This window comes from Gavia stellata, chromosome 22 (assembly GCF_030936135.1).
Source record: "Gavia stellata isolate bGavSte3 chromosome 22, bGavSte3.hap2, whole genome shotgun sequence".
Lineage (NCBI taxonomy): Eukaryota > Metazoa > Chordata > Aves > Gaviiformes > Gaviidae > Gavia > Gavia stellata.
Window position 1 is genome coordinate 13,286,135 of NC_082615.1, and position 25,729 is coordinate 13,311,863.

General features: G+C 63.3%; 2 protein-coding genes across 2 annotated transcripts; both read left to right on the plus strand.

Moving 5' to 3' along the window:
* Positions 1-1,484: 1,484 nt before the first annotated feature.
* Positions 1,485-6,669, plus strand: TEPSIN (TEPSIN adaptor related protein complex 4 accessory protein). The gene is made up of 13 exons (XM_059828231.1): positions 1,485-1,526; positions 1,924-1,996; positions 2,228-2,319; positions 2,483-2,576; positions 2,797-2,864; positions 3,021-3,099; positions 3,558-3,629; positions 4,051-4,257; positions 4,377-4,551; positions 4,856-4,969; positions 5,204-5,282; positions 5,476-5,610; positions 5,928-6,669. The coding sequence occupies exons 1-13, from the start codon at positions 1,485-1,487 to the stop codon at positions 6,417-6,419; spliced, it is 1,722 nt and encodes a 573-aa protein (XP_059684214.1). The 3' UTR covers positions 6,420-6,669.
* Positions 6,670-8,931: 2,262 nt separating this feature from the next.
* On the plus strand, positions 8,932-24,567 carry CEP131 (centrosomal protein 131). The gene is made up of 26 exons (XM_059828115.1): positions 8,932-9,193; positions 10,256-10,341; positions 11,117-11,231; positions 11,668-11,786; positions 12,328-12,441; positions 12,545-12,694; positions 13,093-13,210; positions 13,999-14,115; positions 15,107-15,275; positions 15,425-15,525; positions 15,656-15,838; positions 16,178-16,369; positions 16,507-16,644; positions 17,242-17,367; positions 17,468-17,584; positions 19,047-19,076; positions 20,236-20,338; positions 20,670-20,871; positions 21,160-21,267; positions 21,463-21,580; positions 21,784-21,858; positions 21,945-22,087; positions 22,401-22,578; positions 22,703-22,899; positions 24,328-24,388; positions 24,483-24,567. Exons 1-26 carry the CDS (start codon positions 9,017-9,019, stop codon positions 24,555-24,557), a joined length of 3,312 nt encoding a protein of 1,103 aa, XP_059684098.1. The 5' UTR covers positions 8,932-9,016; the 3' UTR covers positions 24,558-24,567.
* The last annotated feature ends 1,162 nt before the right edge of the window (positions 24,568-25,729 follow it).

The window sequence follows — 25,729 nt, forward strand, 5'->3', positions numbered from 1 at the left end:
CGCCCTGCGTCATCTCGCCTCTGCCGGAGCCTGCGCGGAGCTCAGCACCTCGGGCTGCGGTTCCTGCTGCTGTTGCAGGAAATGTTACTGTTGAGCGAAGCCAGAGCTCGGCACAGCGCCGGGGAACGGGTCTGAATGCGGGACCGCAGCCAGCGAGAGGAAAGGGCTCCCTGAAGTGCACGTTAAAGCGCGGTGTGCGTAAGGGGCTGCTCCTTCCAGGCCGGGGGGCAGGTGGGATTTCGGTCTCCGCTCTGGGACCCTGGGCTGCCTGTCCCATGGCCACTCTGCCTCTTCGGGCCGCCCAGGGCCGGGCCGCGGCCTCCAGCAGCCCCGGGGCCGGCGGCTGCCAGCGCCTGGCAGTGACCACGGCCCCGAGGAGCCGCGGCGAGGGCCGGGCAGCGGGCGGGGGTCGGCTCTGCCCCCCTCGCCCTTCGTTCTGTAATTGAAGGACAAACCGGGTCGGGTTTGAGAGGTTTTTTATTTTCCCGAAGCGTCTCCAGGCCGGGGCGCGGGGCGCGGGGCGCCGGGGTCGGCCCCGCGGTCACTTCGGCGTCGCCTTCGCCTGCAAAGAGCGGCGGTTCAGGCCGGGCCGAGGCCCCGCGGGCCCCGGCGGCTGCCGCAGCCGTGCCGGGGGCCGCTCCCCCGCCCCGCCGGCCCCGGGACCTACCGCCCGGGCGAAGCAGTCCTGCAGCGCCCGGAACTCCTCCAGGCAGACGTCCCGCCGCAGCTCCGCCGTCCCGGCCGCCGCCGCGGCCACGCACCGGCCGTAGGCAGCCGCCTGCGGGGAACGACAGGAACCGGAGCGGGGCGCCGGGCTCGCCGGGCCCCCCCCCGCCCCGCCCCGATGCCGGGCTCCCCCCCGGCCCGCCCGCGGCCCCACCTGCTCCCCGCAGCCCGCCAGCAGCGCGGGGAAGCGCCGCAGCCGCGCCCGCGCCCGCAGCCAGACGCCCCGGCCCGACATCACCGCAGTCGCTGCCGCCTCACGGCCTGGGCGCCGCCATGGCGGAGAGGCCACGATTGGGCAGCCGCCCCGCTCATCAAAGCGCCGCGCCCTCGCATTGGGCGCCGGCGGACGCCCGCCCCTCGCGCTCGTCGATAGGTGAAACGGTGCGCCTATCAAAGCGTATGGCTCTCTGATTGGGTGGTGGCGGAAGGTCGTCCCCTCGGCCTTCTCGTGTTGGCTAGGTCGGCCTGCCGAAAGCGTGGATTGGTCACACGCGGCACCCACCTTCTGAGCCCCTACTGATTGGACGCTCGTCGCGGGCAGCTCTGATTGGCGGAGGTGCCGGTTGTTTACTTCCCGTCTCCCGCCCTTTTGCCGCCGGCGTCAACCTCGTGAGCTACTTCCGCCAGAAGCTCCGCCCTCCCTCGCCGATGACTGGCCGAGCGGCAGCGCCTCGCACTCTCATTGGCCTGCGGCGTCTTCCGGGGGGCGGAGCCTCGAGGCCTCTTTCGGGCCGGGCAGGGCCGGTGCCGGGAGTGTCATGGCGGCGCCGCTGAGAGACCGGTTGAGTTTCCTGAGCCGGGTACGGGCCGGGCCGGGCCGGGCAGGGCAGGGCAGGGCAGGGAAGGGAGTGGGGGGGGCTGTCTGGGAGCGTGATGTCACTCCGCCACTCGTGGTGTCATCGCTGCACCTTCCCACCTCCCGCGCTGGCAGAGCCCGGGGCCCCTCGGCCGTGCCATGGCACCGCTCCCCTGCCCTTCCACTCTGATGTCATAGCCGTGACGTCACGTATTTCGAGGGCTGTGATGTCAGTGCAGCGGTATGGTCTCAGCGGGGTGTGTGTGGGGCGTCTGGAGTGGCCTCACGCAGCGCTGGCGGGGCCGGGCCTGCACCGGGGCCGGGTCCCGCTCGGGGTCCAGCCCCACGCCGGGTCGGTGCCGGCCGCCCCTCTGACGCCGTCCCTCCTTCTCCTCCTCCAGCTGCCGGTGCTGCTGAGGGGCACGGCGGACGACGACGTCCCCTGCCCCGGGTACCTGTTCGAGGAGATCGCCAGTATCCTTCCGGGGAGCGCGGCGGGGCGGGGGGGGCCTGGGCCGGGGCCCGGTCCCCGGGGCCCGGGCTGGGTGCGGGAGGGCTGCGGGGCTGGGTGGGAGCGGCCGCGGGCCCTGGGCGCAGCTGGGGCTGGAGGGGGAGAGGTGCTGGCAACCGGGGGGGCTGCTGCTGCCCCCCGACCCGGGCTGCGGTCCCAGCTGGGGGGAGCAGGATCCCTAACCCCCGCCCCAGAGATCTCCCACGAGTCTCCCGGCAGCAGCCAGTGCCTGCTGGAGTATCTCCTCAACCGGCTGCAGAGCAACTCCTGCCATGTCAAGCTGAAGGTGGGTCGATGATGGGGAGCGGGGGGGGCTGCGGCGGGACTCCCCCGCTGCAGAGGCGCCCCGGGGCCGGGGTGATGGGCCAGCGCCTGGGCATTGCTGCAGGGCCGGGGGCTGGCGGGGCAGCCATGGTTTGGCCTTCTCACCCTGAGCTCTGTGTCCGCAGGTGCTGAAGATCCTGCTGCACACATGTGCCCAGGGCTCCCCCCAGTTCGTCCTGCAGCTGAAGAGGAACGCCTGGTTCATCCGGGAGGCAGCAGGTAATGGGGTGAGAAGTGAGGGAGCTGGGGCAGAAAGCGGGGAGTGGCCCTGTGTGGTGCTGGAGAACCCAGCCTGGCTGCTGGGGAGGGCCCAGAGTGGCTCCTGTCTGTGGGGGCTGCTCCAGAGGCCAAGTGCTGGCCAGGGCTGGGGTCCTGCCCCACCCTGCCTCGTGCCTGGGAGCTGCGTGTGCCCCAGCCCTCCCGATCTCGTGCCTTGCAGTGTTCACTGGGCCCCCAGACCCCCTCCACGGCAACAGCTTGAACCAGAAGGTCCGGGCAGCCGCACAGGTGAGTGCCAGCCCGGTTCTCCCTGTGCTGGGCGGACTGCTCAGGCCCCGCCTGGAGCGGCAAAGCAGCTTTGCCTCCCAGACCCCTGTCTCCGGGCCAGACCACGGAGCCCAGCGCTCTCCAGCTCTCTGCCCACGCTCCCTTCTCTCCCGGCAGGACTTGGCCAGCGTTCTCTTTTCGGATGCGCCGCTCCCCCAGCCTGCCGTGCTGCCTGCCCGTCCCCTGCCTCCTGCAGGTAAGTGCAGGCCCCTCACGGCCCTGTTACCTCCCATGGGCTGTGCTGGCAGCGCCGGGGTGGTCCCCTCCGCTGCAGCTGTGGGTGTGCAGAGGGTCCGCTGGCCAGGGGGGCTGTTGGAGGTGAGGGCAGGGTGCCTCAAGCTCCTGTGACGGGTGCCTGGCTGCTGTCCCAGCCCCACTGTGGGCCCTGGCTCTGCTCATGGGTGATGTCCTGCAGCTCTGGCCAGAGCCGGCTGCAGGGTACTGTGTCAGAGGGAAAAATGTGCTCGGGGGAGCGGAGGGACAGGCTGCCCCTAGCTTCCCTCTGAGGCGTTCTCCTGTAAGTGCCCTGCCCTGCACCCCAGCTCCTCCCAGCCTTCCCAGACACTCCCCTCTGCTTGCAAGGGGGAGGAACAGCAGTGGAGGGCGACCCTGAACGCCTGTGCTCCCTCTGAAGGTTCCTTGTGCCTCCCCCAGGCATGGGCTCCAGCCCCAGCCCCTGCAGCTCCTTGCAAGGATTCGGCTTCAGCTGTGAGAAAAGTGGCTCTGGTAAGTCCTGGCTGTGCCCTCTCCTGGTGCTGTCCCCTCACCCCCATGGGTCCCCTGCTTGGTACTGCCCTGCCTGCCTGTGATGCCGCAGCTCCGGGGATCCTGCCTGGGGTTGGGACCAGGCTCCCAGCGTTCGGAAACGCCCAACCTGGTTGCTGGTGGGTGTTTCTGGGTGGCTCAGAGCAGAGCCCGCTGCACGCTTGGCTTTGTGCAGCTCTCCCTGTCCCTGGTAGCTCCCAGGTTTTCCTCGCTCCCCTTATCCAGCCAGAAGTCCGGGCTGTGCCTGGAACCTGGCTGCTGGGGCTGCTCCTCTCTACTGGCAGGTCCCCACCGTCCCCTCGTTTCGCCCTGCGGGGCGGTGGGTGCCCGGGGACTGGGTTGGGCTCCCTGGGAAGTGCCTGATACCCTGACCTCTGCCCAGCTTCGACAGGGGAAGCCCTGCTCAGCACCATCCAGCGAGCAGCCGAAGCGGTGGCCCACGCTGTGCTCCCCTCCCCGGAGGCGCCCCAGCCTTGCCGCAGGGAGCTCCACGAGGACGCCTACCAGCCCGTGAGAGCCCCCTCTCCCTCCAGGAGCCCAGCCGGGGCTGTGAAGCCACCAGCAGCCACCGCAGCACACAGCACCAGAGGTAGGTCCCCCCGCCACTGGGCTGGGGCGGCCACCAGCTGCTGGGGGGCCTGGTGGGGGTCCCCACGAGGTACTGGGGCTGGTTTGGGGGTCAACACCTCACTGCTGCTGTCCCTGCAGTGACCCACCAGCCAGGGCTGGCCGGGGGAGGCTGGGAGGAGGCGGACAGCGGGCACAGCTCCCAGGACTCCTCACAGGGGAACGGCGAGTTGAGCCGCACCTCGGACTCCTGCAGCAAATCGGGCAGTGACAGCCACTCCGGGGCCAGCCGGGAGCTGACCCACGTGGCTGAGAGGTGAGAACGGGGCCGTGGGCAGCTCCCCTTCCCCTGGGACCTTCTGAGGTGCTTCCCTCGTCTCCAGGAACGATGCTTTCATTTTCCACACTATTAATTTGAGTCCTCTGGCGCTGCTGGGCTGGATTCCTCCTGGCACGTTTGGCCTCCCAGCCCGGGCAGCCTGTGGGTGGGCAGAGCCATGGGCAGGGGAACTGATTTGGGAGGGACTCCCCGCCTGCAGGAGGGTGGTGGGGTCTGCGCTGGGGTCCCCAGGAGTGAGCAGGGCTGGCTCCTGTCCCCACCAAGACATCTCCCTGGGCAGGGTGGACGCTGACAGCCTGGGCGACTGCGTGCGGGAGGTGAGCCTGGTGTCGGCGCTGACCCGCGGTGCCAGGGTCTTCCTCACCAGGGAGGAAGCACAGCACTTTGTCAAAGAGTAAGTGCCCGAGGTGGGTGCTCCCCGGCACCATGGGTGCTGCGGGGCCGGGCAGGGAGCGCTGTGGGGGCTTCGAGGGGCAGCCTGAGCCCTTCTCACCCCCGTGGCTGCCTTGCCCCAGACCTCTGGGGCCAGAATGCTGCCAGGCAGGAGGGCTGCCCGCTCCCAGCTGGCTCCCAGGCCTCGGGGTGCTGCGTGCAGCCGGCGTGGCCGTAACCCCTTCCCCTTGGCCAGGTGCGGGCTGCTGAACTGCGAGGTGGTGCTGGAGCTGCTCAGCCGGGCACTGGAGGACCCCAACGACAGCGTCCGAATGGTAAGCGCGGGGCAGTCCTGGTGTGCCGCTGGCACGTGCCCGTGGTGCCGCCTACTCTGGGCTGTGCCGCTGCAGGCACAGGGTGAAGGGAGGGGGGGAAGAAGTGCCACCGAGCTGGGATGTTTTGGTGCCTGTCCTGCCTGCCGGGCTCAGCCGTGCTCAGCCGCGCTCAGCCATGCTCTTCTCCCCGCAGAGGTCCATGTGTGCCATCTCCTCCCTCATGTGCTCCGACCTGCTCTCCCTGGACCAGATCTTTGCTGTGACTCGGCAGCACCTGCAGCAGCTCAGCCAAGGCAGCCCTGGCGCTGTCGCCAACCGAGCAACGAAGGTGATTCCTGGGATGTCCCCGTGCCCTCTCCCCGGGTCAGGGGGCTCCCAGGGACCACCCTGCCCATCCCTGGGGACACCCAGCTCTTGGGAACGGTTCCGTGCGTGTCCCAGAAGGGTGGGAATTGTTCGCCTCTCCCAGGAGTGGGGAGCCTGGTGGGGTGTGATGCTCCCTCCCCAGGAGACAAGGCTGAGCCCGGGGAGGGGACGCTGGGGCTGATCCCCAGGACAGTCTGTCCACCTGGAAAAAGGTGCCGGGGCTGGGCCCCCTTCCCGATGCCGCTCTCACTCCTGCCTATCCCCCTCTTCTCCTCCCAGATCCTGCGGCAGTTTGAGGCTCTCTGCAGAGGCCAGCCCTCCCCGAAGAGCGCGCGCCCGGACTCGGACCCCTCTGGCCTTGCCATGGGCTCAGCCCCGTGCACCGGGGACCTGCTGACGGACATCCCACCCCTGGCAGGCGAGAGCATCCTCACCCCCCTGAGCGCAGCCCCGCTCCCCGTGGCCACGCCGGCCCGCGGTGAGGAGCAGGGGGTGGAAGCAGAGACGCACGGGCAGCCCAGTGCCGCGGTGCCAGCCTGTCCCTGCGAGCAGGAGGCGGTAAGCAGGCTGGCAGGGGACATGACGGGTGCCACTGCGCCCTCCCGCAGCCTCTCCCTCTTCGCTGGCATGGAGCTGGTGGCCTGTCCCGGCGCGGTGCTCTGCCCGGACTCTCTGCCAGCAGCGCCGCGGACACTGTCCCAGCCCCAGGACAGGCAGACGGACACAGAGGGCAGCTGGCAGCCGTCAGCCTTTGCCTTTCTCAACATGTAGCTGCTGTCGGGCTCCCGGGGGGCTGCGGGGGCTTTGCCCTCCCTCCCTGTGGGGCCTGTTGTGCCGTGGCCCCCCAGGGGCTCCTCCACGGGCGGCCAGCTGCTCCCGCACGGGGATCAGCAGGGATGGGGGCCCCGCGGGGAAAGCAAATGAGCAGCCCTACGTGCCCCGTCCCGCAGGGGCGAGGGAAAGGGGGGCTGCCATGGGGCTGCCAAGAGGACACGGGGTGTGAAATGGCCACGGGGGCCAGGGCTTTGATCAGGTTATAATGTCCCTCTCACTCTTTTTTGCCAAAAGTCCCCGGTTTCCCGGGGCTGGCGGAAGGGCAGGGCTGCTAGCACCCCTCCGTCGCCGCTGCGCCCAGTGCCCCTCGCTCGGCTGGGCTGTGGGGGGTGTGCAGGGCCACCGGGGCGGGGATCCGCCAGCGTCTGCCGGGGCTGACCTGGGGGGCGGTTTGGGGACCCCGGCACGGCCATGGGGCGCTCCTGGGTGGCTTCTCCCTCCGGCCTCCCCTGCCTCTGGCCACGGCGGCTGTGGGGCTGGGGTGGGAGAAGGCACCGTCCCAGTGGGGCTGGGACCCACCAATAAACCCCCACACTCGGGTCTGGGAACTTGTGACTTCTTCCTGCGCCGTTGCTGGAGCCTGCCCCGCAGCTGGGCGTGCCCCACAGCTTCCCCCTGCCCCACAGCTGGGCGTGCCCCACAGCTTCCCCCTGCCCCACAGCTGGGCGTGCACCACAGCTCCTCCTGCCCCACAGATTCCCCACAGCTGTCCCAGAGCTTCCCCCTGCCCCACAGCTCCCCCTGCCCCACACCTGGGCCTGGCCCACAGCTCCCCCTGCCCCACAGGTTCCCCCCAATCCACAGCTGCCCCAGAGCTTCCCCCTGCCCCACGGCTCCCCCTGCCCCTATGGGACAAGCCCCGCCCCTCTCTCCTTTTGGCCCCGCCTCTCACCTCCTCCCAATGACTTGCCCCTCCCTCCTTCCTCAGGCTCCGCCCCTCTCCCCTCCCTCCTTCCCCAGACCCCGCCCCTCACCCTCTCCTCGTTCCACAGGCCACGCCCCTCGCCCCTACCTACCACCCAGGCCTCGCCCCTCCCTCCTCCCCGGCCCCACCCCTTCACCCCTCCTTCCTCCCACCCCCTTCTACGCCTCAACCTATCCCCGCTCTCCTCCCCGCCCCGCCCCTCCCTTCCGATTGGCAGCCACCTCCCCGCCCCGCCCAATGGCTGGGGCGGGGCGGTCCGCGCGGCGGCGGTAGGCTGCGCGCGAGCGGGCGCGGGGCGGCCTGAGGGGAGGGGGACCGCGACCGGGGCCTGTTCCGACCTGGGGGGGGGACGGGACCGGGACGGGGGTACGGGGGGGGCGTCGGGGCCTTTTTGGGGGGGCTGGAGCTGGGCCAGGAGAGGGGCCAGAGCCTCGGGTGAGGCCGGGGGCCGGGGCCGGGGCTAAAGCCCCGGCCCCGGCCTCGCCCTCGGTGCTGCTCCCTCAGTAGGCCCTGACGGGGTGCGGGGCCCTCTCACCACCCTCTGGGCCCTTCTCGTTGCTTGGAGCCCCTCACCCGTGTCGCCCTTCCTGCCTGGGGTGGGTCTCAGGCCTTGGGGGCCTGGGCTTGGGGGGTCCTGGGCCTTGGGGGCCTGGGCTTGGGCCTGCAGCCTGGGCCTGAGCCCTGTTTTCCCTGTGTGAGCCCAGTGGTTTCCATCGAGAGCCTTTTGTTTACGCGGGTTGTTGGAGCCCGAGGCATTGCCAAGGTCTCTGGTGGAGCCCCAAGGCGGGGTGAAACCAGACCTGCTGGGGGAAGATGGGTTTAGGGATGGTTTGGGTAGTGCTGTGTAAAGAAATAAAGCGATGTTGCGCTGGTGGTGTGGAGTTTGCCTGGAGGCGGCGGCGGGTTCTGGCTCCGAGCACTGTGGCGGGAGGGGATGCGAAGGGGTAAAGTGGGGAGCGTGTCGCCTCCGGAGCTGGGAAGGGGGGCTCGGCTCTCCCTGTGCCTGCGGAGAAGGCACAGCTGCTTCTGAACAGCTTCTTGGCAGAGATTGGGAGCGCACTGTGGGGGAAAGATCCCTTGGGAGCTGCCCGGTTGCTTCTTCAGCATCCCTGCCTGATGCAGGGCACTGAGTGAGCTGAACCCCCGGCTTCAGCAGAAGGGGCTGTTCTGGGCTCCCGTGATCCTCTGCCAGCCCCAGTCTATATGGAGTGAAGGAGCTTGCTGCGGGGAGTGGGGCTTTTCTTCTCTGTGTTAGTCGTCTGCTGGCTTTGAAGCGAGTGTCAGGGCCTGTAAATGGGGCAGCAGGATGTGGGACAGCCAGGGCGCTGGGTCAAAGCAGTAAGGAGACGGCTGCTGGTGTCGGGCACTGCGAGGAGCTCACCTGGAGCCTCTCCAGGCCTTGTGTTCAGGTTTATTTGGCATGTGGAAATACAGAGGAAGGTGCTTTATTCAGTTTGAAAAACGGCTACGTCTCTGTGTGCTGGCGTTTGTAGGAGACAGCTGGGAGCAGAGCGTGTGGTTTGCTTCCCGCACGAGGCTGGATGCGCTCCCCGTGCCTTCACTTCTCCGTCTGCGCTGTGCTTCCAGGGCCCCTTCTCTCTGCTCGAGCATGAAGAGCACCCGCAGCAGCTCCTCCTTCCAGGGCGCCAGTTCTGGCGGCGTGGATCTGAGCCTGACGGGCCTCCCCGCGCCGATCTTACGGCGCCCCAGCAGCGCCTCTCCTGCCAAGCACATGGCGCGCTCCGTCTCGGTCACCGCCGATGGCAAACCGAAGAGAAACGCTCTGGTGAGTCCTGGGCGGGAGAAGTCCTTCATCCCTGCATCCCTCCTGCTGCTCGGGGCAGGGAGGCACGTGTGCGCGGGCTGTGGGATGCCTCGATGCGTGCCCGCTCCGCTGCCTATCTGACGCTGGGCTGCGCCGACCCTGCAGCCTGAGCTTTGAAGCTCAGCCTGGGACGGGAGGTGGCACTGGGGAGGGCCCTGGCTCCCCCAGGAGCGTTTGGCAGCGTGGCATGGCTGCGTGTTGATGGAGAGCAGCCTCACCACCTTCGGGAGTGGAGAATCGGGCTGGCCCAGGTGCTAGTTGGAGCTGCAGTGCTGCGCACTCTCTCTGAATCTGATCATCCTCAATGATCGGCTGCTCGTCAGGTCTCTTCTCGACCCTTTAATGTACAGAGAAGGGCAAGCAGGAAAGCATCAGGCTTCACCCTTTTCCCTTCCTTGCTCTTCACCTCCCTGCACCAATTTCCTTCTGGAAACTCCCCAGTTCCTGGTATCTTCTGCTGGATGCTGCGGTGTTTTCAGGCCCAGCCTGTGCCTTGCCGAGCACCCTCCGTTCCTGCCGGGGTCAGCAGAGCTGGGGCCTCGGTGTCTCGCTGAGTGGGGGTTTCTGTGAGTGTTTTTTCAGCAGAGTGAGCGAGCCCCAGGTACTTACTGGGCTCTGTTAACATCCCGTAGCGGAGAGCCTCTGCACTCTTTGCTGACTAATCCCCGCTGCCTTGGCAGTCTTCCTTTGCGCTTGTTCCCAGGGCAGGTAATGAGCACAGCCCTTCTCGGCTGGGGAGCTCACACAAACGAATGCGTTCCTGCTGGCTCAGCAGCAGCGTGGGAGCCCAAGGGGGAGCAAGTTGTCATTGCACTCTGCCTCAAGGAGAGGTTGGCAGCCACGGGGATATCGGAAACATCGTGTCGGGGCTGTGTTGAAGGGGGTGGAAGGGTAGTACCACCAGTGGTGCTATTTTAGGATGCCTGACTCACGGGAGGGAGCCTGCCTAGGCCAGGCATCCCAGCTCCGCCTGCCCCTGCTTCTCCTTAACATGGCTGCTGAATTTAGCTCTCTCCTCCGCAGGAAGATGCAGGATCCCGGGCAATGAACAACCTCCGGAGGTCCAACAGCACCACCCAGGTTAACCAGCGGGTGAACAGCACGCGCAGGTACAGCTCCAGCCACCAACGCGTGTCCGTCTGTCCCGTGGATAGGACTGTGAAACCCCACCCATCTGTCTGACCTCTCTTTCCCTGTGAGGGAACCAGAGCCTTTCAAAAATATACATGAAGCTCTGTCATACACATCGGGAGTTATAATCTGGCCTTAGAGAGCCAAAGCCTGGGGTTTTTCGGGGCTTGTTTTTTGTTTTTGGAGGGGAGGTTGCTTGATTAGAATTTGGGGAAATAGAGTGTATTTCTGTGGCTGGGAAGCCTCTGTCACAAAAGACATTCAATTTAATTCCAAGGGACAGAACCATTCACTTACAACAGCTCCTCGTGGACCCTCCAGACCGTAGCTGGGCTGTGTTAGGAGACAAAAGTTCTCCTGTCTCCAGTGACCTCCTAGGGCTGTCTGAATCGTGACTTTCCGTTCTCTTGTTGCCCTGTGCCCATCCCTTTAATACATTCTGTCTCCACACATCATGCTGAAATCTAAAGCTGTGTATAAAAATGAATCATTCATAGATTTTGTGGCTGTGTAATGATTCTCCAGCCCTTTCCTCCCCCGTGTCGCGATGGCAGGTGGTAGGTGTGCCTCAGCTCTGTGCTGTGCGTGTTGTCAGGGTGCCCTGCTGCGATCAGAGTGCGCTTCTCGCCGAAGCAGCCTGTGCGGGATGAGAACCCTGCTATCGCTGTCTTGTTGCCGTGTGTCTGCATGCAATATTAACTCCGGAACACGTGTTCTCTCCTCCTCTATGCCTTCCCTGCGTTCGGGCTAAAGCTCAGAGCAGACGGGAGACTTCCTGACCTTCTTCGAGAGCAGTTCTGGGGGAAGAAAGAAACCGTCGAGTCTGAGCAAAACCTCCCCGGAAAAGAAAACCACGTGGAACATCTTGGTGAGGACGGTGGCCTCCTGGGGCGGGTGGGCTCTCAGCTCTGCCTGCCTGAGGGGTCGGCTGGGTTTGGTGGAGGGAGTAGGAGGGTTTCCCTAGACCTGAGGATGGGATGGTGCAGCTCGTCTGTGACAGACAGGCTGGTCCTTCCTCAGCCTGCGATCAAAGCTGGCACGGTTCAGGTGGCCAACATGCTTGGCCGGTTGGTCCTCTGGCCTGTGTTGGTCTTGTGTCTGACCCAGGGCTTTTGGCCCATCACCTCCGTGCTCCTGGCTTCTGGTGGAGGCAGGCAGAGGCACAGGCAAAGCCTCGAGGCTGCCATGCCATGGAACAGAGGTTTCTTGTGTGTGGGAGAAACTGGCTTGTGAAGGAAGAGGACGGCGTTTGAGGACGTGGGTTTGGCGCTTGCTTGCGTTTATACCTGCTAACTCCGTGGCAGGACGATCAGCCGCGAGCGTTCCTGGGCCACTCCGGCTCCCGTGGCGTTGAGCCACCAGCGGGCATGAGGAGGAAAGAAGCCACCGTGCTCCTGGCAGCCAACTTCACCGCCAACAACAGGTAGGAGGGGCGGCACTGGACTGGATCTGGTCTGGTGCTGGGAGGAGCTACACCGAGAAAACACCGGGGCAGAGGAGGTGGTGCTGGTGCTCTGCCTCTGCCAGGGCACGGGGGTCAAGTGCGGGGCAGACTGATGACGGTGTGCCAGGCTGGCTGGCCAGGATGTGTTTGGAAGCTGTGCAGGAGTTCGATTGATGGGTGGGAGAGGCTGCTCTCGCTCTAGGAAAGGGAACGAGTAAAACTTGAACCCTTCAGGGCCAGGAGCGGCTTAAGCCAAGGCTGCATGTAGAATAGCCAGAACATCAGGCTGTTAGGTCTGCTCGGGCTGTGTCTGTCTGTCTGTGTGTCAGGTAACAGCTACCGAGGAGTGAGCTCTAGGGAGTGGACAAGTCGCTTGTGAGGCCTTGCCTGCTCCTCGCCTTGGGGGACGCTCCAGACGGTCACGGTTGGGTTGAGGGTTGCCACCCAGGGAGCGTCCGCGGTGCATGCTGTCCCCTTTGGATCCAGCAAGTCCTAATGCCTCGTCTTCTCTCCACAAAAGGAGCAACAAGGGTGCGATGGGCAACTGTGTCACCACCATGGTGCACAACAACTACTCCACCGCTGAGAAGGGCCCGGCGCTTAAAAGCTCCAACCAGGCACCCAGCTCCCTCAAGTAAGTGTGGTGAGGTCCTGGCTTGGAGGCTGTGCTGACCCCTGTGCTGATGTGGCACGGGATGGGGCAGGATGGTGCCAAGTAGCTTCATCTTCTGCCTTAGCAACGTTGTCAAAGCGACCTCAAACGAGGACGGAGAAAGCAGCAGCTTTGTGAAGTCTCAGAAGAATTTCTCCAGCAACAACATCGTGACTTGCAACAATAACAGCAGCCTGCCCCGGAGGACGGAGGTGACTGAGGAGGAGGCAGAGAGGTGAGACAGAGCTGGTGCGTGATGGCTGGTGGGAAGAGGCAGGAGGATGGTGCCAGGCAGAGGGGTGAGCTCCAGGGGAGCTGGTACTGGTTTGTTCCTCTCCTGTGGGGCTCCAGATTTGGGAAGGGCCCCTCTTAGTGCACTCGCGGTGGCTGATTTACCCTCCCTGTGACTTGGCTCTGTGCTTTGAGCTGTCCTTATCAAAGGCACAAGAGTCTCTCCCACGCCAAATGTCAGCCCAGGAAAAGGCCTCGTTGAGGCGGGGTGTGAGGGGACAGAACAGGTCCCGGTGCTGTGGGTGAGCAGCCTGCGCTCTGCTGCAGCAGGATGGGGTGGTGCTGCCTGGCTGGTGGCCGAGGAGGACCCCGGGGCTGCGCTGACCCTCCCTCTCCCCGCAGGTTCATCCAGCAGGTGAACCTGGCCGCCGTGACCATCCAGCGCTGGTACCGTCGCCACTCGCAACGGCACAGGGCGGCGGCAGCGGCTCTGGGGCGCTTGCTGGCTTCCAAAAGGGAGGTCAGTCCTGTCCGCTGCCTTGTAGCACAGACCCTTCTGACACCCAGGTGTCCCGCTCGCCTCACTGGCGGGGGAATTTGAATCCCTTTAGTCACCAGACCTGTGCTGTTGGAGATGAGGGGGCTTTGGCTTTCCATCTAGCCAGCCCCTCGCGGTCCAGAGAGGTGGGGAGGGTCCCATCCCCGCGGAGATTTGCTGGCCGTGTAGGGGGGAAACCCGGGTTTGGTTCCAGGGGGAGTTGAGTCCAGGAGCCCCTGGGCTCAGCGCTGCACGGCTCCGGTCTACCAGCTCCCTTCAGCTGCGAGCAGGCAGACGCTTGGCAGTAGCAGCACAAATCCTGCTGAATTCTTATTGTCTCGGACATGCTCGTGGCCAGAGGAGGGATACCCTGTCTTGGCTCATCGTAGCGAATCAGGAACAAGTTGCCTCATTAGAGAGTGACGAGTCATCTGCAGCTATTTGTGTTTCTTTGTGTTTAATTATTTATTCCAATAACAAAAAGTACCATAGCTCTTGCATGTGAGAGTCTATTTTTAAGCCTTGTCTCCTTGGTGGTTTCAGACCCAGATGACTAATAATTGCATTTAGTATCTAAAGAAAATAAGCTGCTCTAAAGTGGAGCTTTTCTGAGGGCTCTTCACCTGCATGGAGGGGAGGACCGGGAGGGTGGAAAGCCTGGATATGGGGTGACCTCAGGTGCGGTGTGCTCTTTCCCACTTCTCTGCCGTGGGTGGTGGATGCTGGAGAGCTCTCAGTAACATTTTTTTTTTGACCCTTCTCTCTGGAAGGAAAGGCAGCAGCGGATGGAGGAAGGGAATATCCTGGATTTGCATGAGAGGAAGGATGAGGAACGCCGTAAGATCCGAGAGGAGAAGGCGCGCCTGGCCCGACATGCTGCCATCCAGGTAGGGACAAGGCAAGGCCTGCGTGAGACCAGTTTGTAGGCGTCTTCTTGTGAGGCAGCGAGAAGGCCTCTCCTGTATCTCTAGGGGCTTTGCATGAAGCAGAATTAGAGCCAGCCTTGGAAATGAAGTGCTCCCTACGGAGACGGAGGTGCCATAGAGCGGTTTCCCGTTGTGCTCCTGCCAAGCCTTGGCAGCTCATTCGGAGCTTGTGAAGACAGTGCTGGTTTCGATCTAGTTCTCGGGGAAAGGGTGACCACGTTGAAACAGGGAGACTGTAACTGCAGCTCCTCCGAGTGGCCGAGGATGAGAGTGCCCTGGGAAGGGGAACCATCCTCGGGAGCGTAGTCCCTCCAGGGTGGGCTGAGCACCGTGCTGTGCCTGCTGCCAGGAAGCACCTTGCCGTCTTCACCCTGTTCTTGCAGCCCCCTTGCAGGAAAGGGCTGGCACTCCTGGGGCACAGATGAGGGGCTGGCACAGACTATGGGGAGTTGCATGTTGGCTTGCAGTATAGCTGAAGACTTTTTTTAAACCCCCGATTTCTCTTTGCCCTAAATGGAATCATATTTCGGTGGTGGAGGGGTCGGGAGAGACACAGCAGTGAGCAGCTGGAAGACAGCAAAAAGCTGCAACAGCCTTGCAAACACGTGCTTGTGACTTCCCAAAACTCGGCTAAGGCAGCCCCCTGGGCACTGCGGCGTCGCTGCACTGTGCGGTTCTCAGCCCTTGGGATTCGGAGGCCCTTTGCAGAGCAGCAAAGGACACTGTGCAGGGGCATGTGAACAGCCCTTGTTCACATGTGGAGCTGGTGAGACCCAGAGCTGTTGTTCCTGTGCTTTCCCTTTCTCTAGTGTGGTCCTTGTTAACCCTTCAGCAGCAAGTGTGTGGGTTGTTGCTGTCTCCCAGGCCCTTGCTAGCACTTAAAGCAGTGCAGGGACGTGTCAGAACACACCCTATGCTGGACAGGACGCTGAGGGCTTGTCTGTCCCCACAGGAACTGCACCAGAAAAGGGCCCAAAAGGCTTCGGACGCAAAGCGCTTGGCAGAAGAAGAGCTTGCGCTGGTGAAGGAGAGCAGAAGGGTAGCAAAGAAGAAGCCTGCCAAACCTGCTTCTGCAAGGAACGTCAGTCCAGCCAGCAGTGTCACCAAAGCCAATAATGCTGGTGAGTCCCTTCTTCAGGTCTCCGATGCTTTTGGAGCAGTGTGTGACATGAGGGGGAAGGAGGAGGATGGAGGAGCGGTTCTCACTCTGGGGAGCTGCTTCGAAGGGGCTGGTTGTTGCAAGTGCCTGAGAACGGTCTGGTTCCTGCAGAGGCCAACTTCCAGTCGGTAGCTGCAGAGCCAGAAGAAATCGGCCTTGCAGACCTTGGCTCCGTGCCCTCGCGGAACCCTGGGGCAGAGGACAAGCTGCAGGTGGGTCTGGCTTTGCCTCATGGGGCTCCTGGCACCAGCTGGTCTGCCAGCGTGGCTTTGGAGGCTTCGTTGACTTCTGGGGAGATCCGTCAAACTCTTTTACTGCAAGGTACGTTGTCTTCTCCCATAGGATGTGAGCTCCAGAGAGACGGGCGGTGAGGATCTGGACACGGTAGTGACTGCTGTCAGTGGGGCTCAGTCCAAGGTCACTCTCAGTGAGCTGCTGGACACGCTCAGACTGTTGGAGGAAGAGCCAGAGCTGCTGCCCCCACCAAAGGTCTTCAAGAAGGACAGATATGCCTGGATAGATGGGGTAAGCAGAGGGCCGAGGACGGTTGCATCCACCCTCAGACAGCGACGGCTGCCTGGTGAGAGCAGGTTCCCCTATGGGCTGCCTTCTCCTGGTGCTTGCTGGGTGGTGGAAGGAGAGAAACTCAGCTGGTTCACTGCCAGAGAAGGCGGTGGAGGAGGTAGAAGGTGATGGAGGAGCAAAACCATGCGGGGGCTGTGGCAGGAGTGGGGTTAGCACAGAGGATAAGGCTGGTTACTGGGGTGCAGTGGGAGGACTGGGCTGCAGTGATGGAGAAGAGCCAGCACCTCTTCTCCCGAGCCTTCCCCTGGGTGCTCATTCACAGCTGTGTTTGCCCAGCAGGAGCCCAGCTCCAATTCCCTGACTGCTGATAACTTGGAGAAGTTTGGGAAGCTGAACCACTCCCCAGGGGCCCCTGAGGATGGGGCCCTGCTCTCGGAGGCCAAGCTCCAAAGCATCATCAGTTTCCTGGACGAGATGGAGAAGTCGGAACAGGAGAGGCCCAGGTCGGCCGCTTCAGCCACGCAGCGGGAGGTGAGCACTGAAGCAAGAGCCTGTTTGTATTGGAGAAGTGGTGCGAGACCCTGGTGGGAAGGGTCTCTCGTCTCCTTGTTCTGGTTCCAGGTGGTCCCCACCACATTTTAATCGGTTTTTTTTTTTCCCTGTGGCAGGGTCTCCTCTCGGAAGAGGAGCTGGCTCACTTGGAGCAGGCATCTGCTGTTGCCACAGAGGTCACGAGCTCCATCATGAGGCTGAAGCTGGAAGTGGAGGAGAAGAAGCGAGCCATCAGCCTGCTGCAGACAGCCCTGGTGTGTGAGCCAGATGTGCTCGCTTGCTGGGGAATGAAGACCAAGAGCCCTCAGCAGATATTTCTTGGGGCAGTGGCTTTGAAGCACAAGATTAGGGCTCTGCGAATAGGGCTTTCCATCTGTGTCCGCAGCAAAGTACTGCAGCGCTCCCGAAGCTAGTGCTGAGGAGCCGGAGGGCCAGAGGCTGCTGGGCATGCCACAGTCCCAGTCGCTGTTAGCGTGGGAAGGATCTGCAAAGTCCTTCCCAGCCCGGTGTGGGCCTCTCTCTGATTTTTCCTTGCTGCCCCCCACCCCGATTTGAAAAACTTCCTCAAACTCCCCTCCCTGGCAGGTGCTTGGTTAGTCCAGAAACCCTCAGTCAGGACCTGGGCTGAATTCTCTTTTCCTGTGTCCCACGGGGGTTTGGGTGTTCTTGCTGACAGCAGGTCAGGAGGTGAGTCCCTGTGAGTACCAGGGACTTTGATTTAGCTCTGTTCCTCCTTGTTCTGGCCCGACAGTGCCTTCCAGGTTTGGTAGTTATCTCCTGTACACAGGCTGGGCTGGCGTAACTTCTCCCTCCCTAATGTCTTGTGGCTATTTCGCCCCTGCATCCAAAAGGGTCAGCAGAGGGAACTGACTGTCCGGCACGTCAAGCAGACCGAGAAGGAGCTGGGCCACCAGCTCAGGCTGCAGAGGGAACAGTATGAGGCAGCTATCCAGAGACATCTGGCCTTCATCGACCAGGTAATCTCTCATCCCAACTCAGACTGATGCTTCTGAAGCCAGAAGCTGAGGTGGCTCTACCCTGCCTGGTTGCCTGATGCCTTTTCTTCACCCTGCCCAGCTCATTGATGATAAGAAGGTGCTGAGTGAGAAATGTGAGGCTGTGGTAGCTGAGCTGAAACAAGTGGACCACAAGTACGGCAAGAAGATCACCCAGATGCAGGAGCAGCACGAGCTGGTGAGGGCACAGGGAAGGTGGGGGGTCAGGGAGAGGAGACATGCCATGGCCAGAGTTGGTTGGTTTTGCCCAAATGGGGCCTCTGCCCAGAGCAGTACAGTCTCTCTCACCTTGGTGGGGCCTGGTTGGTCTGGGGAGCCCTTCTCTCTGCACAGAGGGTCCGTGTCACCCGCAGAGCTTTGTCCTGGCTCCCCAGGAGGCTGCTGTCTTCTGCTGCCCAAAGCCAGGTGCATGGGACTGACCAGTGCCAAGAGACAGTGCCAGCTCCCAGGGGTCTGCTCGGAAAGACCCTTTCCACACATCCTGCTGTGGACAGAGCTCTCCCCCAGCTGCGGGGTGACTGGGGGACCTCGCTTCGGCAGAGGTGAAAGCAGGTGCTGGCTCAGAGCCGATGCCACAGAGGAATTTGTGCCTGTGGCCATACCCTCCTGAGCTGTGTGACTTCGAGCCCCCTTTGCAGGAGCAGGGAAGCTCTCGGAGCTAAATGGGGATAAGATTATAAAGGAACATGGGGTGTATAAGCAATAGTAACAGACCTCTGTGGCTTTTGCTGGGCGGTTGCCCTGACCAGCACCCAAACACACAGAGGGTTGTTTTCTCGACAAGCCTGCGCAGCAGGGTCTGTGCCTTGGGGCCCCTTTCTGGGATGTGCTGCCTGCTTGTGGGAGCTGGCTGGCAGCTTCCCTCGGGAGTGTGCAGAGAGCTCCCTCTCCCGCAAATGGAGACAGCTCGGCTTGCCCTGTGCCGGGCCTGGCAGGAAAGCAGTGCCGCTGGCTCGCAGCTCAGCTGCAGGGCTTGTCCTGGCTCTGCTGCCCCGGTCCCTGCTCACCCTTGGCCCTGCAGCCGAGCTCATGCCCAGAGCTCTGGAGCGGGGCAGGCATTTGCACCAGTCTGAGCCTGTTCAGACAGATGTCCTCACGCAAACAAAGCGAAGGCTAGCTTGGCTCGCTTTGCCTTACTGTTTAAGCCTGAGTTTTGAGCCTAGCTGAGAGGAAGAAGCCAGCGCAGTATTGCTGTGCTTGGTGCCTGGAGGGGCCCCTTCCCGTGGAGGCATGAGGCTGGTTTTGTTGCTGCAGCCTGCATGGGGCAAAGGAGGTGCCTCTGTTACCTCTTGTTCCTCACTCGCAGCAGAGCAGCAGTGGTGGGAATGGCCCAGGAGCCTGTCTCAGCTCTGTGGCCCCTTCCTTGTCCCTACTCCCGGTGAGTCGGGCTCTGACCATGTGGCATGCTCCTTGGCAGGGCTGGCACTGCCCCAGTCCTGGAGCTGCGATTGCCATCGGTGCTACTGGGCCCTCGGTGCATCTGTGTAACTGCCTGTTTGGCTGCACCTCCCCTTGCTCCCGTGGGACCCCTGCCTGGTGCTCTCGCATACGCACGGCTGTTTGGTCTTGCTTCTCTCCCCTCTCCCCCATGACTCTGCGATTCCCCTTCTCTCTCCATCCCCTCCTTTCTTTCTCCCCAGGTCTGGCGCACTTTGGGCCCCTTTTGCGAGGTAAATGTGGTCTTTGCTCTTTTTTTGTGCCTTGCCCTTCTGATCTCACGCCCTGACCTGCTCCGGCTCCGTAGGTGCCTGCAGGCAGCGGGCCTGGGTTGGGAACTCCTCGCTCAGCAGCAGGGTCAGCCCCGGGAAGGAGCCCCTTCACCCTGTCTCCCCAGGCCACGTGCTCAGCTGCTACCTTCAGGCTGTCCCTGTCTTCCCATGCCAATTTTTCTGCACTCTTTTTTCCCTAAGAGCAAGTCCCGGCCTGCGCGGGCGGCCCCCTGCTATTCCCTGCTCCTCTCTGCACAGCGGTCATTGGATGTCCTGCCACACGCTCATCCTCTGGAGCTGTGACATGTCCCATGTCCTGCATGCGTTCGTCATCTGCTTGTGATGAAATGGAGCTGTTTCTGGCTGGCCTGGGCCTTCCACTGGCCGGTGCCTTTCTCACCAGAAACCCCAGCACAGAAGTACATGGCCGCGTGCTTTGACCGGCTTTTGCCGACAGGAGTGCTGGGGAAGAGCTCTGTGGGCAGCAGGGCCTGGGTGTTTCTCCAGCTTTTTTGCTGGAGAGGAGAGCCGAGGAGGTAAACGCAGGCAGAGGAGGAAGCAAGTGCAGCAGCTGTGCCTGAGCTGTGCAGCTTCTGGGTCTTTGAAGAGTTTTGGGGTGCTGCAGGAGCTTGGTCTGCAGTGGTACCACAGTGTTGGGAGGTGTGCCTGTCTGTCTGTCCTCCTGCCAGAGGGTCTTCCATGCCAGGGAGAGGGAAGGTTGGAGAAGGAAGCATCTTCGCACATGACCCTTTGTCTGCCGACAGACGGACTGCCCTGCACACAAGGACCGTCAGCAGCCCCAATTCCCCTCTCCCCTCCATTGGTGCTCTCATGTCTCAGCCAGCAAGTGCTTTCCCAAGGGTTTTGCTCTTCTACCCTGTGCTCAAGGCCTGTGGGGCAGCAGCAGCCCCATCCTGTGAAAGAGAGGAGAAGGCACTGGGAGAGCGTATGGCTGCTTCTCTGGACAGGGAGAACATGCCTGGCCAGGGCTGTGCGAGTCTGTGCGCAGCTCAGGCCATCTGCTCTTGGCTACATCTTCCTTCTCAACAGCCGGGCACCCAGGCTAACGGGTTTTCTCCCCTAGCTTGTCTCTGAAGTTTTCCCATTTGCTTCCAAACAGGAGATTAAGAAACTGAAGGAACTGATGAGTGCAACTGAGAAAATCAGGCGGGAGAAGTGGATTGATGAGAAAACCAAAAAGATCAAAGAAATCACTGTGAAAGGTATGGGCGTGTTCCCTCGGTGGTGGCTGGAGTCCGGCCAGTGCAGAGGTTGCGTCTGTGCTGGCCCAGGAGAAGGGGCTGTGGCTGCAGAAGCTGCTGGCAGCTCCGGGAAGAGCTCAGCGTGGACAGTTTCTGCTCCCTGTGTTTGGTAGAGGCTGATGCTAGAGGGCAAGAAAGCCCATGTGTGCTCACCCGCCTTTTCTTACCAGCTCCTCTTTGCTAGTTGATGAGTCCGCAGCCTCCTCGCCAGCTGGCCAGGGCCAAGGGCATCGGTGTTGGCGTCCGGACGGCCCTGAGGCTGAGCGATAACTGTCCTTCCTGGCTGTCCCAGGGCTGGAGCCGGAGATCCAGAAACTCATCGCTAAGCACAGGCAGGACATCAGGAAGCTGAAAATGCTGCACGAGGCCGAGCTGCTGCAGTCGGACGAGCGGGCTGCCCAGCGCTATGGCCGGCAGGCAGAGGAGCTGCGGGGCCTGCTGGAGCGGGAGAAGGAGGAGCAGAGCCAGCGGGAGAGGGAGCTGGCCCGGCAGCGGTATGTTGTCACCGGGGGAGACTTTAGCGTGGTTTGGGGCTCACAGCATGGAGGCGCTGTCCAGCACGCGTGTGCCGATGCGTTCCCGATATTTGCAGCAGTTAATATCCATGGGGAGCCACCCCTTTCTCTCCGCCAGCCTGAGGTGGGAGATGCCAGTGAACTAGGGGCATCCTCCACAGTCAGACCAGCCCTTGGCCGGCCGTGGAAGGGGTTGGATGGCACAGGGTGGAGAGGCAGACAAATGTCCAAAGCCAGGCGTGTCCCTGACGCTGCTCTGCCTCACAGGTGTGAGCAGCAGCTGGAGCAGGAGGAGCAGGCGCTGCAGCAGCAGCGGCGCCGGCTCTATGCGGAGGTGGCCGAGGAGAAGGAGCGGCTCAGCCAGCAAGCAGCCAGGTGAGAGGGCAGCCGCAGGGCCCACGCGGTGGCCGAGGGCTGGAGGCAGCCCTGAGCTCAGGAGCAGTGGGGCCAGTTTCCCCAGGCTGGGCTGCGGTGGGAAGAGGGCTGGTGTTCAAGGGGGAGCAGCCTGAGGAGGGGGTGGCAAGGCTGGGCCGGCACGGACGTTGGGAGCTGTGGTCTGTGTGCGGGCAGGCAGAGAGCGGAGGCAGAGGAGCTGCGGCAGCAGCTGGAAGCGAGCAGCTCAGCCGTCACGAGGGCGCTGAAGGAGGAGTACACAAAGGAGAAGGAGGAGCAGGAGAGGCGGCATCAGGTCTGGTGTCCCCCTCACCTCTGGGCCCTGGATTACTGTTCTTGGGTGCGAGCAGTCCAGTCCCCAGCACGTGGCTGCGGTGACACGTGCTGGCACCGCTGAGCCCTGTAACTGCACCGGGGCGGTGCCGGGGGCTGCTCCCAGCCGGTGTGGGGTGCTGCAGCTGCTGGAGCTGAGCGGTTGTCGTCCTGTCGCTCTCTCAGGCAGAAGTGAAGATGCTGAAGGACCGGCTGGAGATCGAGAAGCAGGCCTGGGAGGCGAACTACATTAAGAAGGAGGTAACAGCAAGGGCCGCCCTTCTCCAAAGGTGCCACCCTTGAGCTCTGAGAGGGATCAAAGCAACGTTTGCCATTTCTGTCCCCAGGAAGCCTGGCTGCTCTCCCGGGAGCGGGAGCTGCGGGAGGAGGTGAGGAAGGAGAGAGACAAAGAGATCGAGCTGGTGATCCAGCGCCTGGAGGCCGACATGTCCTCGGCCAAGGAGGAGTGCGAGAAGGCAGCAGAGAACAGGTAGGGGGGAGAGGGAGGAGGGAGCCTGCGAGTCCCAGCTCCTCACAGGCTGGTCCCCTTCCCCTGAGCCCTGCGCATCTCTCCAGCGAGCTCTGGACACCGCAGCTTGTGGGTGTGAGCAGCCCTAGTGCAGGAAGGAGCGGCTGGCAGGGGAGAAGTTTATTTCTCACTGAAAAAACAGCCCTGGATGCCCCGTGGGGCAGATCCCGCACCTTGCTGCTGTGTCGTGATCCCTCCTGCAGCGTGAAGGTGCCTGGGGATGGTCCCTGCAGCGCCGGGCTGAGCCAGGCTGCCTGTCCTTTCCTCCCGTTAGGATTAAGAGGATCCGAGACAAGTACGAGGTAGAGCTCCAGGAGCTGGAGAGGTCTGAGCGGAAGCTGCAGGACCGCTGCAACGAGCTGAAGGGGCGGCTGGCAGAGCTGGAAGGGGAGAGCATTCGTCTGCAGGGCCTGCTGAAGCACAAGGAGCAGGAGGTGGAGGAGATCCAGAAGGTGGGAGAGGAGCAGAGCCTGGGGCTCTGGCTCCTCTCCCTGCTCCGTGCCCTACGTGGCTCTGTCCCCCTGCTTCACCCTGTGCCTGCCAGTGTCTTGATGTCACCTCTCTGCCCTGCTGCAGGTGAGGGACCAGCTGGCCCAGGAGCGGAGCAGCCTGGCAGAAGTGATCCGGCAGGAGTTTGCTGACAGGCTGGTGGGGACAGAGGAGGAGAACAAGCGGCTAAAGGCGGAGATGGCGGAGATGAGAGCCCGACAGCGCCTGGAGCTGGACAGGGTAGTGCGGGAGAAGGACAAAGAGCTGGAGGAGGTTCACAGGAGGTGAGGCTGCCTGGGCTTCGCTGCCCTGGCCTGGGCTCATAGCTGGGGCTGCGCGCGCAGAGCTGGCCCGGGGTGCATTGCAGGAGTGTGTCCGCAGTGCTGCATCCTCAGGCATGGCTTCCAGTCCTGTCGGGGCAAAATGGGCAGCAGAGTCTCACCCGAGCTGGCTGCCTGCTCAGCCACCGTGAATCCTCTGGCCCTTGTGACTTCTAGCCTGCTCTGTGTCATCCTGTCCCCAGGGCTGCTCCCTTGCATGCCTGGGGGACGCGAGTGTCAGGGCAGGCAGCTGGAGCAGCGTGAGGGCTGCTGCCAGGAGAGGCCAGTGGTGTGCAGCTCCTTCTGCGGTTCCTCCCTGGCAGGAGCATCACGAGCCGTGGGTAGCACATGATACGTGTGATTGCAGCAGTTTTGCCGCTCTGGAGGGGCCAGGCAACCGATTCCCCCCCAAGTGTAGGGGAGGGAACGGCCCTTTGCTGGGTCGGGGCTCGGCTGGCTGCTGCACAGCCGCAGAGACCGAGGGCAGCTGTGACATCCCCAAAACATGCTCGGGCCCCCCGCTGTCGGCTGCACAGCGCCCCAAGACTTGCTGGTTTGCAGGGAGCAGGGGCTCCGGCGCTGCAGGGCTGTGCCGTGGGGCTCGGCTCCGTCCTGCGCTCGGTGGGGAGATGGTGCTGGGGCCAGGCTCAGCGTCAGGCAGCAGCGTAAGGCTTCCTCTTCCCCGAGTCTGCCTGCGGAGGAGGGATTGTGCAAGTGAAAGGAGAATGGGAAGGGGAAGCGCGTCGTCCTCTGCGGGAGCTCTTTCTGCGTGGGGTAGAGCGCTGCGCTAACGGCTCCAGCGTGGTGCAGAGCCGTCCCTCCTGTCAGTGTCTGTGCAGAACTCCTCACCAGCAGCTGTAACGAGAGGCTGTTGTACGAGCACATGGAGCTCGCTGGCTTTCCCGGATCCTGCCGAGTGATTCCCACTCGCTCTGAGAGCCAGGGTCATACCCTGAGTATGAGATAATGAGGATCCCCTTTCCCCTTCCTTACAGCCTGGCAAAGGTTGAAACACAAAGTCTGGTGCTCTGAGAGCTGTGGGAGAGTCCAGCCATGAGGCAGCAACCGTGAGCTTGAGAAGTGGGAAGAAACTTAAAATCCCCTCCCTGTGGTCCTGCTGATTAATTAAGTCTTGCGAAGTTAATGTCCCCTTCTTCCTATAGATGACTCGATCCAAACTATGTAATGCTCACCAAGGGAATAAAGGCGCTTCTAGCGTGTAGCAGTGCCCAGAGCTGCTGCTCTTTGGCTTGCTGCAGCGTGCCGGGTGGGGGGAGAGGGGCTGCGCTCCCCCAGAGCTGAAATCGCCCTCCTGGGGCACGGGGCCAGCCTGGGGTTCAGGGCTGGGCACTGGGGCTGGGGTCCTCAGCCTCTCTGTGTCCGTCTACTCAGGGTGAAGACGGCTGTCGTGAAGAAGGAGGAGAGCGTGAGCAGCCTTCGGAAGCAGTACGAAGTGAGTGAGGGGGGCAGCCGGCCCCCCCTGCCCCTCGGGCTGCGGCTCTGCCCCGGGGCGCCGCGAGCTCTCCCTCTCGTGTGCTCTGTTGCAGGCGGCCGTGCAGAGGGCCGACCGCCTGGAAGCCCTCCTGGAGCAACAGCGAAAGCAGCTGCTGGCCGTCAAATGACCACCCTGCCGTGCAGGGCTGGGGGTGCTCCGGGGCGCCCGCTGGACCCCCGCTCGGGGGGAGCAGGCACCCATGCGTGTGGGGCTGGGGTCGGGCTCTCCCTTCCCTCCCCTCTGCCCTCGTTTTTCACAGCCTGGTCCCGGTGCCGCGGCTGTGAGCCCTGCCAGGGCCCTCGGCAGCCTTCAGGCGTTGGTGGTTGTGTTTTAACAATAAATCTGCGCTCGTTTCTACAGCCGTTCCTGTTCCGTCTGTGTCCCCCGGGGGAAGGGGGGGCCTCTGCCCCACTGGCATTCACGGCTTTTTTCTTCGCTGCGCGTGTCGGTGTTGGGGCACGAGCCGCTCTTGCTCGTGGTGCGAGCAGGTGGCAGACGCTCCCTACCCCATGTTCCTGCATCCCGAGGCCTTTCCCGCAGCGGGATGCGTGGGCCCTGCGGGTCAGGGCTGAGCTGGGGGATGGCAGCCTCCTCTTAGGAGCAGCTGGAGATTTTGAGGTCCCGGGGCTGGACTGAGCCCCCCTGTTCCCACCGGCTGGCAAGGGGTGGGTGGAGGTGGGAGCTGTCGCCCAGCAGCCCGAGCACGTGGGTGCTGGCTCTGATGGTGCCCAGCTCCCCGCTCTGCACCTCGCTTCTCCTTCTAAAACATAATACCCGGGATGGTGCGGGGAGGCGCAGCCAGGGCAGGATGTGATCCCGCAGCCTCTGCTACCTGCAAATCTCTCAGCACCCTGTGACAGCGACGGGAAATGCCTGGGCCGGGCCGGCGGCATCTGTTTCCTCTCGGCAGGGAGCGTGCGACTGCTCCTCTACAGCCTTTTCCCTCCGAGGAGGCCGGGGCTCGGTGCGGGGGGCGAGCAGATGTTTGCTCCTCAGAGTCCCGGGGTGTTTCCCATCCATCCTGCCGGCTCCTGCACTCAGCCGGGCAGCGCGGGGTGGGAGGTGGCCCTCCCTGCGCCCCGCGGCAGCGCTTCCTCCCGGGGAGAAGTGGCCGGGGAGACCCACGATGTGGAGCTGCAGGTGAGGTGCAGAGGGACCCTTTGTCACCCCAAGAAGGTGTGGGGGAGTTCGGCCGCTTTTCCGCGCTGGCATTTGTCCTGGTGTGTGGGCTCCCGGCTGCAGTTTCCTGCAGGGACGCGGTCCCAAGGCACCCATGGATGCCATCAGCCCACGGATGCC

Bases quoted from the DNA above. Each gene is read 5' to 3' on its own strand.
- TEPSIN (XM_059828231.1), top strand. From the start codon at position 1,485: ATGGCGGCGCCGCTGAGAGACCGGTTGAGTTTCCTGAGCCGG. The intron at 1,527-1,923 runs GTACGGGCCGGG...CTCCTCCTCCAG, and splicing joins GGTTGAGTTTCCTGAGCCGG to CTGCCGGTGCTGCTGAGGGG. The intron at 4,552-4,855 runs GTGAGAACGGGG...CTCCCTGGGCAG, and splicing joins CTGACCCACGTGGCTGAGAG to GGTGGACGCTGACAGCCTGG.
- CEP131 (XM_059828115.1), top strand. From the start codon at position 9,017: ATGAAGAGCACCCGCAGCAGCTCCTCCTTCCAGGGCGCCAGTTCTGGC. The intron at 13,211-13,998 runs GTCAGTCCTGTC...TCTCTCTGGAAG, and splicing joins TGCTGGCTTCCAAAAGGGAG to GAAAGGCAGCAGCGGATGGA. The intron at 16,370-16,506 runs GTGAGCACTGAA...TCCCTGTGGCAG, and splicing joins CTTCAGCCACGCAGCGGGAG to GGTCTCCTCTCGGAAGAGGA.